Genomic DNA, 16,947 nt, shown 5'->3' with positions numbered 1-16,947 from the left:
CCTCCATTTGCTACTGCTGTGCAGGAAGCCTATACAACACAATCATTATTTCCTTACTTTCCTAGAGAAATCGGTGCAGTTTGAAATCAGTCACATCACTGATACATGGCACAAAGTACTCATAAGAATGCAGGTTAATACTGAACTTATTCCTCAACAAATACAAAGACGATAGCAAAAATGGTATAGGAATAAGCACCACTTACTATGCTGGGCAGGGGTTAGTATTGCACAGTTTTGTTTCCGTTACAGGCTTTGTCCTTGGGTCACAGAAAGAGGAATTCACACGCATGTGATGGTCTTGTAAACAAAGTGTTTTTGCTGTAAAGTGCCCTATGGAGATACCAGCAAAAAATAAAACTAAGTATTACCCAACTTCTAAATAAAAGGAGAAACAGTGTGTTAGTACAGTATTTTAAACTGCAGTACACAGCTCAAATTCATTGTCCATGCAATTTCATTGACTTACATGGAATTACAGTAGAGAAAATTTGGTCTTAACATTTGCTTCCTCTTATGCAATGCAAATGCTATGGCTACCACTGAACTCACCTTTACCATATTAACCTACACGGTGTATTTGCAGAGTATAGAAGTATAGCAGAATCACTGGGTCAAAATCAGTAACATGTCAAGCTACCTGTAGGATCCAGGCAGGCTTTCAAAGAACCTTTCCCACGTGGTTAAAACCTGGCAAAATGTTTGTCACCTTGTTTATTCTCTGTCTCTATAGCTATCCTTAGCCTGTTTGAGGTTGCTTTGACTGGTGCATATCTAGTTTGAATAATGGAAAAAGACATGTGGGAATAGTGCCTGTGAGTTTATCAGATTAAGATTTAATCAGACAAAAACTGCATTTATCTGAACCTTGAGTGTTTCTTGATGTCAGGGCTTTTGCAATCGAGGAATTAGTCCTGACACATTATGGTAAATGTGTAAGTGAGCCGTAGTCTCTTGATCATAAGCGTCCGTATTCTGAGCCAAATCCTTCTTGCTCTATTTCACACAAGTAATCCTGCTGGAACTTGCTATGGGATAGTCTGCCTCTTTCCATGTAAAGATAGTCCACTGAATTCAGTGAGGGCTGCCAATGATTTAAGAACAGTGAGTGACTCTATGGATTTACTTATTTTTCTTTACAGTGGGCACATCTACACATGAACATTTACTGTGCAGTAACTGCACATGTCTACATGTTCACATCCATACGGTGTAATAAATATGGTAACTTACACTGACTTGAGTGAACAGCATCATGCAGGTATCAAATTTATGCCCAATTAGTTACTGCACAGTAACACACATGTAGATGACATACTGCATAGTAACACTGTGTGTGTGGACTGATTTGGGACTAACTTTAGTCCCAAGTCAGTCCACACACAGTGTTAATGTGCTTTAATGCCTGCATGCATACTGCATACTGTGCAGTAATTTACTGAGCAGTAAATTTAAGCCAGCATAAATGCATATGTAGACATGCCCAGTGTTATGTTATTTACATCACATGCAGTCCATAGATACAACAAAGACAAGTCAGACAGGCAATATGGGAGCATTTCTAACTGTTTCTGTCATCCTACGCATAATGTAACTTATTTCTCTAAATATTCTGCTGTAAATTTTACCTCTATGCTACTTCTCAGCTCCTTTATCATTTCCTTTCTAAAAGCTGTTATCTGGACAGTCATATAGCACATCTTGTGTACTATGTCTTCAAAGGAATTTAATTATTGCTTAAGTATTGGCCTGAACAAGATGGGCTGAATCACCAACTTGAATGCTTTCCTGAACTGGGGACAAAATAAGAAAATTCTAAGATAAAGGAAGTTAGATATTTTGTTTGTTTAATAATTGTTGTTGGATCATAAACACCTCTTGTACATGCTCATATAGACTATAGTCATATTAAAGGGAGCTGGACTATGGGGAGATGCCTTGACAAGGAGGTATAGAAGACTGGAAATAGGAAAATTGCCTACCCCCACCACATGCAGTTGAGCACTCTGACTGTATCGTCACCCAGGAGTAGCTGTGTTTCTTGGCAGATGTCTTGTTCTCACTGATGGCTTTGGGAAATGTGTATTCCCAAGAGATACCAGGATTTGTGCCTTGTAACAAAAGCTAGAGAGTTTAAAAAAAATGAGGTGAGATTAAAAAAACCAGATTCTGGAATTCTGAAGGTAGCTGAGAATATGTAAAGATGTACCCAAATGAGATATTTAATATGTCACATTTCTCTAAGAGTTCTCAGGATGCTAACTCTTAATTATATACATTTTCAATGACCCAGTGCACCTTTGTAATCCTAATGCAGCATGGTTCCAATGGCAATGCATAAAGCCAAATCATGCTTCGGATGACACTTCACATGATAAGGAACACAGAAAAGTCCCACATGGGAGTTAGGTTAGGTTAGGTTAATGAAACAGAAATACAGCTAGATGGCATGGAGTAGGACCAAGAACTCCATGACACGTGTTTATCTCAGTTTGATCATGACCAGTTTCTTCCTGAACATATGTCCTGTCTCTTAATCCCTTAGACCTAAAAATACCTCTGCACTGGTAGATGCCTCAGTGTAGTCTCAGAAACCTACTTGTAGCAATGTAGCTGCTGGATAGAGATTTAGGGCTTTAATTTTGGATAAAATTCTCTGTCTTGCACTGTGCAGGAGGCCAAACTAGATAATCCTGTGTGACAATGAAATCTATGAATTCATTTGTTGGCACCAGCAAGGCATTTAAACATTTCAGTAAACGAGATTTGAAATGGTTTATTAATTCAGGATCTGTTTAATTTAGGAACAAGGGATGATGCGATAACAGTCTTCAAATACCTGAAGGACAATTACTGAGGGGATGGAAATGGGCTTTCCTCTGTAGCCACAGGGGACAGGACTAGGAGCAGTGACCTCAAGATGCGGCAGAGGAAATTGAGGTTGGAGATTAGGAGGAACTTTCTGCATATAAGGGTGGGCAGGCATTGGAACAGGCTACCTAAAGTAACTGTGGACTCTCTCCATCCTTGGAAGTTACCAAGAACAGATTAGACAGACACTTCGCTGGGATGGCATAGTCAGAGATGATCTTGATTATATCATGCCTGGAGTGGTGGAATGGACTAGATGACCTTGTGAGGTCCTCTCTAGCCTTACTTTCCTATGATCCTAAAGGAAAGGCATGGCTGCAGGCTTGGAATAGAGGTGGTTGAACATGATTTTTTCAGTTCCTTAGCCTTGACATACAAGATAGACATTTTGCTGGTAAATGGATAATCCTGCACACTTATTGTAACACTGCCATTACCCCTACAAAGCCAAATGTTGGTGAGAAGTCCATGGAGAAGAAACTCACTTGGCATAATAGTCAGAATAGTTGAAGTAATTGGGATGATGACAATTTATGCCAGTAGAAGATCTGCTTATGAATGTGTCTACGGGAAAGTATATAACTCTCCTTTGTGCATACTGCATCTTCCTTCCCATTTGTGTCTATGCGTGGTCTGACTAGCATCAGAAATATATTTTTTACTATGATAAGTAAGTAGCAACTTAATTGAGTGGGTCTGGATTTTGGCGGTGCTCCTCAATGTGCAGTTCACTGCATTTAACATATTCCCGGTGAATTGTATTTCACCCTTAATTTGCAAAACGTTTTGAAGTTTACTGAGCTTATTCCAATAAAATATGGAATAAAATAAATACAAGGTGAATAAAAGCCTGACACACATTTGAACTTGAATTTGAATTTAAACAGAAATGCCTATTTTATATCATTTGTTTTCAATAGGGCTTTTTGAGAGCTAAGTTACGCTTATATATATCCATGTTCCATAGAAACAGTGTCACCCTTATATTGGTTTTAAAATTATAGAGTTCTATTAAGTTTTATTTCCTCAGCAATATGGATCTGACCACTACAAATATACAGAGCAGGTGCAGTTAACCTCGTTTCCTAACCACAATTTTGATAAGTGTTAACATTTAAAAACAATTCTAGTTTGTGTTAATGATTACCTTAAGGGATACTAATAAAATATGGCAGCCAGTCAGTATCAATTAATGTCATACGATGTCTAACATAAGTGCACAAGCACATCCATGTAGGTAGACATGGTCTCTAAACAGATGGGTTTCAAAAACCAGCAGCAAACTTAAATTTGTCTTTTATGTTCAAGAAATGTTATAAAAAGTTTAAATGCACTCAAGGGGTTTCAGGTATTCTGAATATGTACATAATGGAGAAAAGAAATGACCCATGATAGTGAAAATTCAGAAGAAATTCACATGAACTGCAGTGTAATAATATTGAACACATGAAGGATTTGGACAATGTAATATTTATTTTTCAGAAGAAAGAAAAAAGGAAGCTGTGTTTTCCATTCCTAGTAGCCAGATATTTTATTTCAGTCAGTGACTCTTGATATTGCTCTAGACTGAGAACATAGGAGTTCAGATCATTTGCAGGCAAAATATATTCATTCAGCAATACAGTATACTCTCTGTTTCACTGCAGAATTCAGTTGGAGACTCCTAATAGTCAGATTAATATAATTTGGGGCATTTTATGTTAAACTAAAATCAAAATTGACCTTCCACTGACACATCCACATAATAGACCTTCCACTGACACATGCAGAGACTGACTCATAATAGCAATAAGATACCTTATAGTTGTACATACACAAAGTCTTAATTATCTACTCTTGTGCTGCAGTGAATAATTTTGACTAGTTTTGGAGCTGGGCTTGCTTGCAAGGAAACAGAAAGTAAGGAGAGGGAGGGGGAAGAGCAGGGAAGGACTGCTCTCATATTGACTGTGTAGCTAGACAGTGACTGTGATCTTTCCCTGAGGTCCCTTCCAATCCCAGTGCTCTGGGGCAGGGATGGAAAAACAGCTGCACTATAATACACACATATAGTCACGTGTCATGAGTTTTGCTTGTCATCAGCTTGAGGTGTAGTTTCCCAGAAACCCCTGCACCTATCTCCTTGACACTTAGTAGGCTTTGTGGCCTCAGCAGGAGCTACCATCCCTGCAGTTTCCATCTCCCTGCATCTTCACATTTACAAGTGACATGGGTTTTGCTTTCAAGAATTTGAGGTGAAGTTTCCCAGAACCCCCTGCACCTATCTCCTGGCAGTCGTCATGTGCTCTGATTGGGCTACCATCCCTGCTGTTTTCATTTAAATCTGCCAAGAAATGACAAAGTTATAGGCAGTTTTGTGCTTCTCCATTATACCCTATGGGCAAAATGTCGAAACAGCGTTGAAACAGCAAAAGAGTTTCAACGAAACAAAACAGAAGAGTGCTTCAAAACTAAATGAAACACTACCAAAACATCAAAACGGAAGTCAAAATGAAATGGTGCCGTTTCGCACAGCCCTAATTTTGACATAAGTATTGTTCTGATTTATAGTACACACAAGAAGATGGCATCAAGACTCATCTTCTCTTGGTATTGCATACATAAAAACAATGTTGAAAAACTGCAAATTGTGAAGTCAAGCCCTCAAAAGTTAGCAAACACTAGAATTATGCATATCGGGGAAGCCTTAAATCAGCTTCTTTGTACATGTGTATTATGATATAATGTTTAATTAAATCATCATACTGTTCATATTATTTCTTTCCACCAGACTGTTCCTCCCTTTAGTGCAGGGGTGGGCAAAATGCAGCCTGGGAGCCAGACGCGGCCCACCAAGCCATTCTATCCAGCCTGCGGGGCCCCTAAAAAATTTAGGTAATTAATATTTATCTGCCCCTGGCTGCCTGTCATGTGGCCCTCGATGGCTTGCCAAAACTCAGTAAGTGGCCCTGAAATAATTGCCCACCCCTGCTTAGTGTTCACTTAATGAGGAACTAGTCAATATTTTGTTTTCTCCTCATTATCTGGTGTGAGGCCTCATGCCTACTTTACTTGCTTACTCTCACTCTTGCTCTTTGGGCAGTATTATTAGTTTCCTCAGGGGCTTTTTTCTATGACACTCATTACTACCAAATCTGGCATAGGTGACCAGCCAGATTGGTACCTTTAGATCCACTGCCCAGACCTCAGCCACTTGAACTAATGAAGTAAATAGTGGAAATAGTAAGTTGTCATCCATTGTGAGGTCTAACATTAGAGGAAGGATTTAGACACCAAGATATTTGGGTTCCATTTCAGATGTTGGACAAACTGAAAAGTATTTGTTGAGATTCAGAAGCAGTTTAACAATATTGTGTTAGTACGTATGTGCCCCAGGCATGCACTTCGAACCTCATTCTGCTGGACACTTTACAAACAGAGCAACAAGACAGTCTCAATTTTGGCAGATGACAGGTCAAGATGACAATTTATCTCAGAGAAGCCCCTAGACTAATGCTATGAAGTAACCTACCTGCTAAGAATTACAGCTATAGTACTCTTTACTTTAGGGGCTATTAAAGTATAGGCAGGGAACGAAACAAATGTAGTCTAAAACTGGAGAAGTAGAATTCAGATCAAAGAAGAGGAAGAATGAAAAGATAAAAGGGACATGACAACCAATCCCTTTCACTTCACTGAAGCACAGGGAGATTGCCACACTGACAGCATTGAGAAGAAAGAGAGTATACGATCTCTCGCAAGTTAGAACAAGACAGGCCAGTGTCTGTCACTTAACAGTCATGTAAGAGGTTGTCAGTACCACACTAAGTGCATCTGGGCCAAATCCGGCTCATCTCTGAAAAAGGAAGATTGGTCCACACATTTTAAATGTCTGAGCTGGGATACACAGATGCTCCCTGGATATGAGAATAAATGCCTATAGTTATTGATAGGACACAAGTTAATTTCCCAATCACCTGCAGTCAGCTACTCTGACTGGTAAATCATAGAGATGGAAACCAAGGCAAGAGCTCCTCTGCATCCATTTGCTCACAAGAGGGAATATGTAGACTTGGACCTTGGATCTAGGCATAGTGAGCCAACCACCTTCTTCTTTCCACCCTTGTTCAGCTAAGTAGCACAGCTTTATATGACTACCGAGGACCCAGCACTTTACAGTTCAGAATTCTAGAAACAGCATCTATTATGTGGCATTCATCTGAAACGACAGCACGCTGTTCCTTTAAATTCAGTCAAGAATGCAAACGACTGAAAAGCTGCAATTTGTTAATTTAGCAAGCATATATGAATAGTTCTTCCATCATATTTTCAAGCATTCATTTTGAAGCCCTTCTCTAACAACCCAATAACTAAAGTCTGTATATAGCGACAAGTTATCAGACCTACAAATTTGGAAAGACCTCCAATGCTCCAGTCTACTTAACTGGATGTATTCCAAAGTCTTTTCAGCCAATTGGCATTTGCTCCCAAATTTTACAGCTGGCAAACAACTGCTTTAAACATTTCCAGGTTCTCAACAGAACTGTTTAATGTCTACCTTTAACACACCAACCACCTGACTTCAGACACAACACTCAGCAGCTCTGACCGCAGGGCGTAGAGTTATAAAATTTACAGCTTCTTGAGTTTGAAAACCACAGACTTGATGGCTGGAATTTGCCAGATCTACTCTGACGAAAGAGAGCTGTGGCTTTTGCTTAGGGCATAAAATGTTAAAACAATGGATAAATTGAAGTCTCTTGAGTAAATAACCCTTTTCTTTTGCTGCTAATTTCGATTTCAAAGCTAAAACAATAAATTTTCTAAGCCACCTGTACATCTGCTCCTCTGTCTAAGGTCCTTTTCCTTGCCTATCCCAGGTTTCCCATACCACTCTTACTTTTTCAGGTCAAACCTTTTAGGTGGCTGTCGGTGCCTCCTTTGGCTGAGTGACCAATTTGTATTTTTAAATCATCTTTTTGTGTAACAAGAATACATTAAGTCACTGGCAACATAGTGCCATAAATTACATTGGCTAAGACAAGATAAAAAGCCCACAATATCCTGCATGATGTAGAAGCGAACACATAAGTGGTGTATGTAATCTGTCAGGAAAAGGACAGCTACAGCTCTTGTGTAGGGCAAGGAGACAAAAATGAGAAAAGAATTGGAAACTGATTATAAAACAGAAAACAAAGTTATTGTCACCCATGTGTACGGCAGTAAGATTTTTCTTGTGCTCATAGTACCTGCGGGTCATTTACAGAGAGAGCTTTGTACCCAGATCCTGAATACTAGCACCTCCATTAAGAAGTCTGCTGCTGGGTCCAAAATTTGAGGATCACTATCCATCAGTGGCACTAATATGATTATTTCTTTGCCGTACAATATACCCAAAATTTTACTTCCGACTAACTGTCAATATTCTAAGCCAGATTCTGATTTCACCGGCCTTTGCATACCTCTAAAGTAATTCATCTGACTTCTCTGGACTGCTTCTCTTTTCAGTTGTGTAAAAGAGGTCAATATACATATGTGGCATATACATTATTGAGGCATATACATTATGTGCCTCGATAAACATCTATTAGGAAGTTAGTGATGCTATACTGAAGGGAACTATCTAGTAACCTGGCCCTGACAGTGTCTAACGCCAGATGCTTCAGAGGAAAAAGAAAATCCTTATAATGGATAATAAAAACATGGGAGGATTCTCCCATCAGCTTCTTGTTAGCTTAATCCATGAACCAAAAGGATTTCTATCCCTTAAGTATTTCTAGAAGGCATCTTAAGTAGATCTTACTAAAAGCTTATGAAAAATTAGGACTCTTGAAGTAAGCCTACTAATGGCATTAAAAAAAACCAAAACAGCATAGCTTTGGAAGGTCCTGTATGATTTCACTCTTCCTTTCATCTGTTCCAGATTTATCTGGTACTGTTATTGTATTTCCTTTGTCTTTTTAACTCTTCACATGCTAAATACACAATCTTACAAGATGCCATCCAGCAAATTGCTTTTCACTTAAAAGGACCCATTTATTCCCTGTACTGAATCTACATCTGTATCTTATCAGCATATCTTTGCTCTCTCCCACTCACCCTCTCTTCAGGGGAAATCAGTATGAATTTATCATTGAGCAGCTAATAATAAATGTAATGTCTTATAACTGCAAATTGGCTCTCTCCCAGTGGTAGATCATCAGTAAAGTCATTCCACCTGGCTTCCTTTTTCCCTATTGACAAGAGGAAGTGATTTACTGCTTCTAATTAGATATGTTTTCCCACTTCGAAGCCCCATTCGCCTTCTTTTCCAGTAAATGTTCCCCTCTTTTTAAAAGCATCCCTTCCATCTGTTCCTTATTGCTGTCAAGGTAAACCATCTCCTTTCAGTGATGTTTCCTAAATTCTCCTATTCAACATGTTGTCATTTTGGCCAAAGGCTTTAATCTTCCCATTCCTATTTAATCAATTCATTGATTCTGTGTCATATCACCTGAAAAAAAGGTCACTGTGCTTTCTCAAATGGTGGAATATTTCATTAATAAAGCAAAAGACCTAGCTAGCACTTAATATTGAATCCCAATCAATTTAACAATCCAGCACTAAGCTAATTTTTTCTCACTCATATCCGTGAGAGATTTCCTACTAACTGAGCATGACTACGCATTCATTAATGCACCATAGTTACGGCGCATTTAGTTCAGTACTTCCTTAATGAAGTACTAACTGATAGGGCTGTGCAAAGCTTCAGGCGGTGATTCCATTTGGAGGAGATTTGGCCTGATTCAGTGGCCGAATCTCCAAATCTGAATCGAATCAGGGGACCAATAAAAAGGTTCAAATCGATTCAAAGCCTCCAAATCTTCAGAAAATATTCAGAGAGCTTCGCTGATTCAAACAGTCCCTGGTGGCTGCAACAGGGAGCTGGAGTCGGACTCGGAGCGGGGAAGGGGGGCTGGAGGAGTGGACCATGGAGGGACCCCTGACAGCCGCCACCCCCTGTGTGTTCCTCCAGCCCCCCCAACCCCCACCTGCTTGCCCCACCCCCCGTGGCTGCCCCAACCACCCCAGCTCCCACTGCTTTAAAATAAAAGCCCCCACTCACCGGGTGCTGCCAGGTGGGGGGCAATCCCCACTGCCCCACACTGCATGGGGGCTCTGCCATGAGCACCCCCACCCCACCCCTCACTCTTCCAGCCCCCCATGGCTGACCCGCCCACCCCAGCTCCAGCCCTTTAAGAAGAAAAAAACCAACAAAAACCCTGGGACTCACCAGTTCCTGTAGCAGCCTCGGGGCTTTGGAGGGCTCATGCACAGCCCCCCACATGGTGCAGGACAGCGGAGATCACCCCCTCTGCCCAGCAGCACCCAGTGAGCTGGGGCTTTTTTTTTTTAAAGTGCCAGGAGCTGGGGCAGGTGGGGCAGCCATTGCCCAGGCTTGGAGAGCAGATGGGGGGTGGGCCCGGCCTGCATGATTCAGAGATTCGACTGAATCGATTCGGGATAGTGATTCAAATCTCCAACTCAGTATGGCTGAACTGACTGAATCCAAATACAAAGCAAACACTAGCCGCTTTGCACAGGTCTACTACCTGAATACCCAGGAACTACATTTACCGCACAGCAGCACCAGTGCATGTTTTTTTCTATGATGGTTACTGCACAGTAGCTCAATAACACTGTGTAGTAGTTTATTAGTACCGTTGTTGACCGGCACACTACTGGTACCATGTAGTAAGCATCTCATCCCATTGGTTGGTTAGAACATAAAAACATTGTTTTGTTTTATTGTATTCTATAATGTTAGTCAATTTGGGTGGAATGGCAGATCATCTGAGGCTACTAAAAGTCCTAACAACTCTCAGAAGATCCTTTAGAAACCTGTAGTTGTTTCTGGTGACCAAAGTGTCTCTTCATTGTTGCTAATCCACTACGGAAAAACATCTTTTTGTACTTACTTCTTGCCAATGTTAGGCCTGATTTCCAAGACTAGGTAAATGCCATGTTGAACCCATATTATTATCCTTTCTTAGATGAATCTTGTTCTAAATAAGCAGAAGAAACCACTGACAACTTCCTTAAATTGAAACCGGATGACCTTAAATTACCTATGCCTGAATCTCAGACAAATGTAAGAGGACTGAGCATTCAACTGCATTAAAAAAAGTAATTCCAGTATGTCTCCACTTAAGATGACACATTGTATTACCAAAACCAGATGTTGAAAAGCCTACTATTAATTCCTGACCCCAGATTATCATTTAACTATCACATTTCTACCACTTCAAGTCTTGTCTATTTTTTTTTTCGTCTATTCTGAAACTGGCCATTTTGGGAGTTGCATTCTGAATCCACAGAAATACGTGCTTGTGTCATCTAAGTTTTCATTGGCTTCTGTAAACCCACAATCAGCAAACTATAAATAATGTGAACTGTAACTACAGAGCTCTGCACTGCTTCCAAGAAGCACTGACATCTGGGATAACTGTTGTGCTTTAATGCCTGTAAGTGATTTCTCTCATTGTACTGTATAGTAAAAAAAAAACCCAACCCTCCAGTGAATTTTGCTTTCAAGCTTTACACTTTCAAGAGATGTCCTAATGAAATCCCACTGCTTCTGCACATTTCATTTCACATTTTTCTCTCAATTTCATTCTCTTCCACTGAAAACAGTTGGCCGCTGATGTTTGTATTTTTCTCACCGCAACCCAGCTAAATTATAGATTCTCTCTCTTTTGTCTTACTTGGTATGACTGTCCCCCATAATTATATATACTGGTTGTAATATTCCAATGTAAATATGAAAATCCCTACATCATGCTTTTCTTGTCTTTCACCAATCTTTCAATAGCATTTTAATGATACTGTAAAATTGATTATAAGATACTTGCTCAGTTGAACCCTTTGAATAATCAGGGACTCTACTGCATGTATGATGCATTTAATAGAAGCTTAAGATAAGGTTGCCTCTTGTCTGATGTGCCCAAGGAGGCAGTGAAGATCCTGAATATTACTGTGCAAGTCATGGGTCACAATGACCCATCCTATCAGAAGGTGGGTAGCGTGGAACAATGAACAAATGGAGCCATTAACTACTACGCTCCCCCCCTCCCCCCCAGTGAATACTGTGCTCAGTATACCTGATCAAGATAAACAATGAACTATTGGAAATTGCTTTGCTTTGGGCGTATGAGTTGGAGAGAGGGAGAAACCATAGGCTTAACTGTGAGAGGATGTGATTCCCATTCCTTGACTTATTATAATTCCACAATCTGCCCTTTAGTGCTTTTGAATACCCTGATATCCCCTAGGAGGAAAAGGCATACAATATAGTAAAACAACATTCTGGGGGCCATTAAAAATCTTTAAAAGAAGAATTTTAATAAAGATGTATCCTATTTAATTCTCCTACCATCTCTTAAAACATGGTTCCAATTACCTTTTGGAGGATACCTGCATGCAAAGATTAAATAAACTCATTCTGTTCAGAGGATCATCCTGGAAGATGCAGTAGGTACACTAACAAAATGTGACAGACCTTCCCTCCTCCATGTGTCCATGCTAGTATTCAGTGCATGCATACATACATCAATTATGCGCCCCCATACAGGAGTTTAGTTACCCTTTTGCACCCTCCGTGGAAATATGTTCTAGCGAATGACAACTAAATACTGGCTGAACCTTGGGAGAAAATTGGTCTGAAATAAAACATTGCTTTTTTGAGGGAGACTTAAGTGTTGACTATATACAAGTTGACAACTGTAGGAAGACCTCATCCTGTACAGTCTTACATCATGGGAATATAGAGTTGCTGGGATGTCAAAAGGGTAAGTAGGACTTGGCTTCCAAATGTGTTGTTGAAATACCTCTTATAATTAGCTGTCTTAGCTATCTGTAGCTGAAACAGGATTTGCTTCATCCTTTTTACTGAAAACAGTAAATTGCCATATTATATTTTAGAAGCATGCATGGTTTCTGATCACAAAATCTGTGCTCATTTTTAATTTGGATCACCTTTTCAATGGCTTACAGCAATGGTTCTCAACCTTTTTTTAGACTCAAGGTTCCCCTTGTTAGACTCAAGGCACCCCTTGGGAAATGCCAGCTCTTAGTTTTTACTCGTCTACAGAAACATAATAGGGCAATTCTTCTGTTGCAAAAACTCAGAAAGGCCACAACAAGGCAGAACATTTTTTTCATTATGAATTCCTGTTTGAAATCTCTAGGTTTAACTTGTGAATCATGCACACCTACAGTGCTAATATTGTGATGTACCCCATATCACCCTTGAAAGGATCTCAAGATACTCCAGGGTGCTTCAACACCCTGGTTGAAAACTACTGGCTTAAGAATCAGTGATGGAGCCAAAATAGCATACCCTTTTTGGAGAGAAAACATTTCACATTTCTAAAGGAAACAGGCTGTTGAAACTGTGGAGGGTAAAAAATGATATTAGCTACAATTCACAGATTATATAATTTGGGAAAACGCAGCATATTCGCTAACTTATTTCTCATTTAAAATCCCTAGTTGCCCATGATAGCAGTGTAGGTATTTCAATAAAAATATATGGGAAGTTTAAATAAGCCCTCATAGGAGCAATAGCCTCAAGTTAAATGTGAAATCTTTGTGGGGCTCTTTAGCATTATTTGATAGACTGAAAATAGACGTGTTGTTTGGCATTAAAACAAGACAGTGTTTTTAATCTATATATTTCAAGACTTTTACATGCTCAGCAATGAAGTAGGTCATCTTGTATGTCAATTCATAATTCATGCTTTAGTTTTGAGGCCTATAACAATATAGCTCAAATTACATTGCATTATGACAGATTAGATTTATAAGTGCACTTGCAGCTTTTCTATAAGGCTATTTTAGAAATGGGTTCAGTCTGGGAATCATATCTGCAATTTGTTACTTTTACACTACGCTATTCCTGTAAGCATTAACTCATGTGGAGAATGAAAGTGTTTGACCTGACAAAACAGAAGCTTTATAAAAACATATAAAATCAGGATAAAATGATCAACGAAAAAAATGCCTTTGGTCCCCAATTCAGCATTTCATCCATAAGCAAAGCACTTAAGAATATGTTTAAGCCCTATTGGCTTCAATAACACTTACAGACATATTTAAAATTTCTAAAAAGTGCTTAACTGCTTTGCTGACTTGGATCCATTAGAAATGAATCCTTTCTCCACTTCTTGGACAGTGCCAGTTTTCAATTTGTGAGAACTGGCTGCCTCCAAGATAGGGTGCAACACTCAATGTTGCCTTCCATATGTACACTGCAGGCAAAGCAACACATTTGATAGTAATCTCAATTAAGCAGTACTGGAAAGTGTGGGAAACAGCTGAAGTCTACAGGGGAAGGACTGCTGCTTCACTCTGAAAGTTAAGGATTCGTCAAAACACACCAGACAAGCTTAGAAAATCCAGGGATTTGCCAAAGATTTCCAGCAAAGCAGGTAAAATAATGTAGCCAGTAGTAACTAGGGCCTCTGTAATTATCATCAACTAGCAATGGGCCTTCAGGTGTTCTGAGGCACATTAAAGGAAATTCTGGTAAAAGCAACCTGAAGAGGAAAGGGATTTATTTTACCCAGAACAAACGTGCGTATACTTGGCTCCAATTCTATAACCAAACCAAACGAAAGACAATATACACACCAAATTTCTTTCCAATTACATTCAGTTCTATCCCAGGACATATGATGAAGAGAACAGGTGACAGATATTTTACTCCAAAATATGTTTTCTTTCACCTTTCTTCTTTATAGCATTAGCTATAACACAGCATCAATAAAAATGATGTATGTATCAACATGTGGTAGATATATGCACACTTAGACAACTGATTACCTAATCTGCATGCACAAATGTCACACATGCATAGAGTTTCAGAGGCAATATTTGAACATGTGTTTAACCATGATGATTCATTTTGACATGCGTATCACTCAATTTGTCTGTGTAGTATTTGTAGGATGAACTTAACTCCATTACCGTGGTGTGCCAGCTGAAAAATAATGTTGCGTGGGGCACTCTAGACTTTTTTTTCTTTTCATAAACCTCGTGGCAATTTGCTAAGCCCCAGACCTTGATAAACTGGTGAAAGGCCTTTCAATCTAGCATGACTACACAATTAAGTCTGAATAGTACCATGACTCATGCTATTCTTTAATCTGTCTGAGAGCTACTGCACTGAACTAAAGCTGTCGTTGCTAATTCTGTAATAGACATCAATGATAGAATAAACAGAAGAAAGCTTACTTCAAAGACTAGTGTCTCATTAGTCGGCCCTGCCGCATATAGACTCTCTGGATGGTTAAAAGAGCGTTGATAATCAAAAGTTGTCCCAGCAAACAAAAACTTTCCTGGCCAGTCAATTGTCCAGTCCCCTGTGAGATAATACTTCTTATTTAGGTTGCGCACTGCAAGGTAGCTGGTGGAGATTTGCATTTCCTGGATTTCAATACTATGTGCTCCGGCTGGAACAGTGACTACTGGATAATAGTCTAAAATTGAAAGAATAAAATAATAATTTTGTAGCAGTCATTAAAAAAGGACCTTACTCTAACTAAACCTGGAATCTCAAAGGCATTACATAGAAAGCAGACTTGATCCACCAAAGTGGTTGCTTCAGTTTTAAGATGGCAGACTTTAAAGGATCTACACCTGCTTAGGACTGGAGCAACCTAAGGATCAATCGGTTCTTTTTTTCTCTTTGACTTCAGACTGATGAAGTACAAGTTCTTTCATGTTAATACATATCAATCTAAATGGTTCTCCCATGCCTTTTCAGTATTTCCTATACAAGTGGTAAAAGGTGATATTTAAAGCACAACACCAGCATGCTTTGGACATGAAATAAACCCAGGCACAAAAAACTTGTCCTGAAGTCTTAAATGCTACTCAATCTCTCCTGGTAAAGAGATTTGCCTTGTCATCTAATATTTTCCCAACATACCATTTTAATTCTATATGTCTACAGCACAGCTACTCATGTGTCCTATACAACTAGGATTTGAGAGCCTCAAAATAGTTAAGTGTTTATCCTCACAATACTTTGGTGTGATAAGAAAATGCCATTATCTCCATTTTACAGCATGACAGGTGGGGGCTCAGAAGGCATTCATCTGAAAGGGCACATTCATTAATACACCATAGTTACTGAGCTTTCAGTTTAGTATTTGAGTAACCAAGTACTAAATCAATGTGCAGTAACTCGTGCTACTGCACAGTAGCACCAGCGCATGGGTTTTTAGTGATGCTAACTGTGCAGTAGCCTAATATTACTGCTCAGTAGTGTATTAGCACAGTTTTTCCTTGGCACACTACTGCACAGTATTAGGCTACTGCATAGTTAGCGTCTTGTGTAGATATGCCCAGAATAAATGATTGGCTTGAGGATCACACATAGTCTATGGCAGAGGAGGGAAGTGAAGCTGGATCTCCTAAACCCCAGATCTATGGCCTAATCCCTGAGCCATTCATTCAAGTTCTAAAGGAGCTATCTCACCAAATGCACAAAAAATCCTGCATGCTCATCATTAGCCTGTGATCATTTTTCACAATCCACTAAAGCTGGTTAGAGAGAGACTTTTTCTCACCTGTGCCATCAAAGGCTTTCACAGTTGTTTTTATTTTAAAAAAACAATCAAGCAAAAATTATTCAAATGAAAAAACAGGTGAGGAAAGTCTATTAAGAAATGGCAGGCATTCTTGCAACTTAGCTAACTAAGACTGATGTTCATAGTTTTTACTGTTACCAAGAAACAGGAGAAATATGAACTCTCCTCTCACTCTCTTGGTGAGTTTCAGTTCACATCTGGACCCTTAGCCCCTGCCTTAATGAGCAAATAGTTGTGCACATTGAACAGGGATAAAGCAGAGCAGTGAGTTGATGATCACGTGGGAACAGCGTTCCTTACCATTAGCTTTGTGTTGGATCAAGTATTGGCCTTTAAAAAACTTGCATGTTGAATTATCTCCTTTGCAAACACCACAAGCATCCAATGCAGCTTTTGATCCAAGTCCATGATCACACCCAACTTGCTGTAACCAAAAGGCAGAAGTAAAGGGCTCAGGAATTTA

The 16,947-nt window shown here is 39.4% G+C and overlaps 1 protein-coding gene across 2 annotated transcripts in view; it reads right to left on the bottom strand.

Annotated features, from left to right (window-relative positions):
• ADAMTS18 (ADAM metallopeptidase with thrombospondin type 1 motif 18) overlaps positions 1–16,947 on the bottom strand; it is a 107,185-nt gene that overhangs the window by 19,211 nt on the left and 71,027 nt on the right. For both annotated transcript variants that reach the window (XM_090062758.1, XM_090062759.1), the window contains exons 14-17: positions 16,785–16,908; positions 15,124–15,368; positions 1,983–2,124; positions 207–333 (exon numbers count right to left, since the gene is read on the bottom strand). In XM_090062758.1, the coding sequence (XP_089918884.1) occupies positions 207–333; positions 1,983–2,124; positions 15,124–15,368; positions 16,785–16,908 (638 nt within the window). The remainder of the gene's footprint in view (positions 1–206; positions 334–1,982; positions 2,125–15,123; positions 15,369–16,784; positions 16,909–16,947) is intronic.

This window comes from Crocodylus siamensis, chromosome 9 (assembly GCF_052110815.1).
Source record: "Crocodylus siamensis isolate JL-2025a chromosome 9, ASM5211081v1, whole genome shotgun sequence".
Taxonomy (NCBI): Eukaryota; Metazoa; Chordata; order Crocodylia; family Crocodylidae; genus Crocodylus; species Crocodylus siamensis.
The sequence above is the reverse complement of the archived record's forward strand: the minus strand, read 5'-3'. Positions and strand labels throughout refer to the sequence as shown.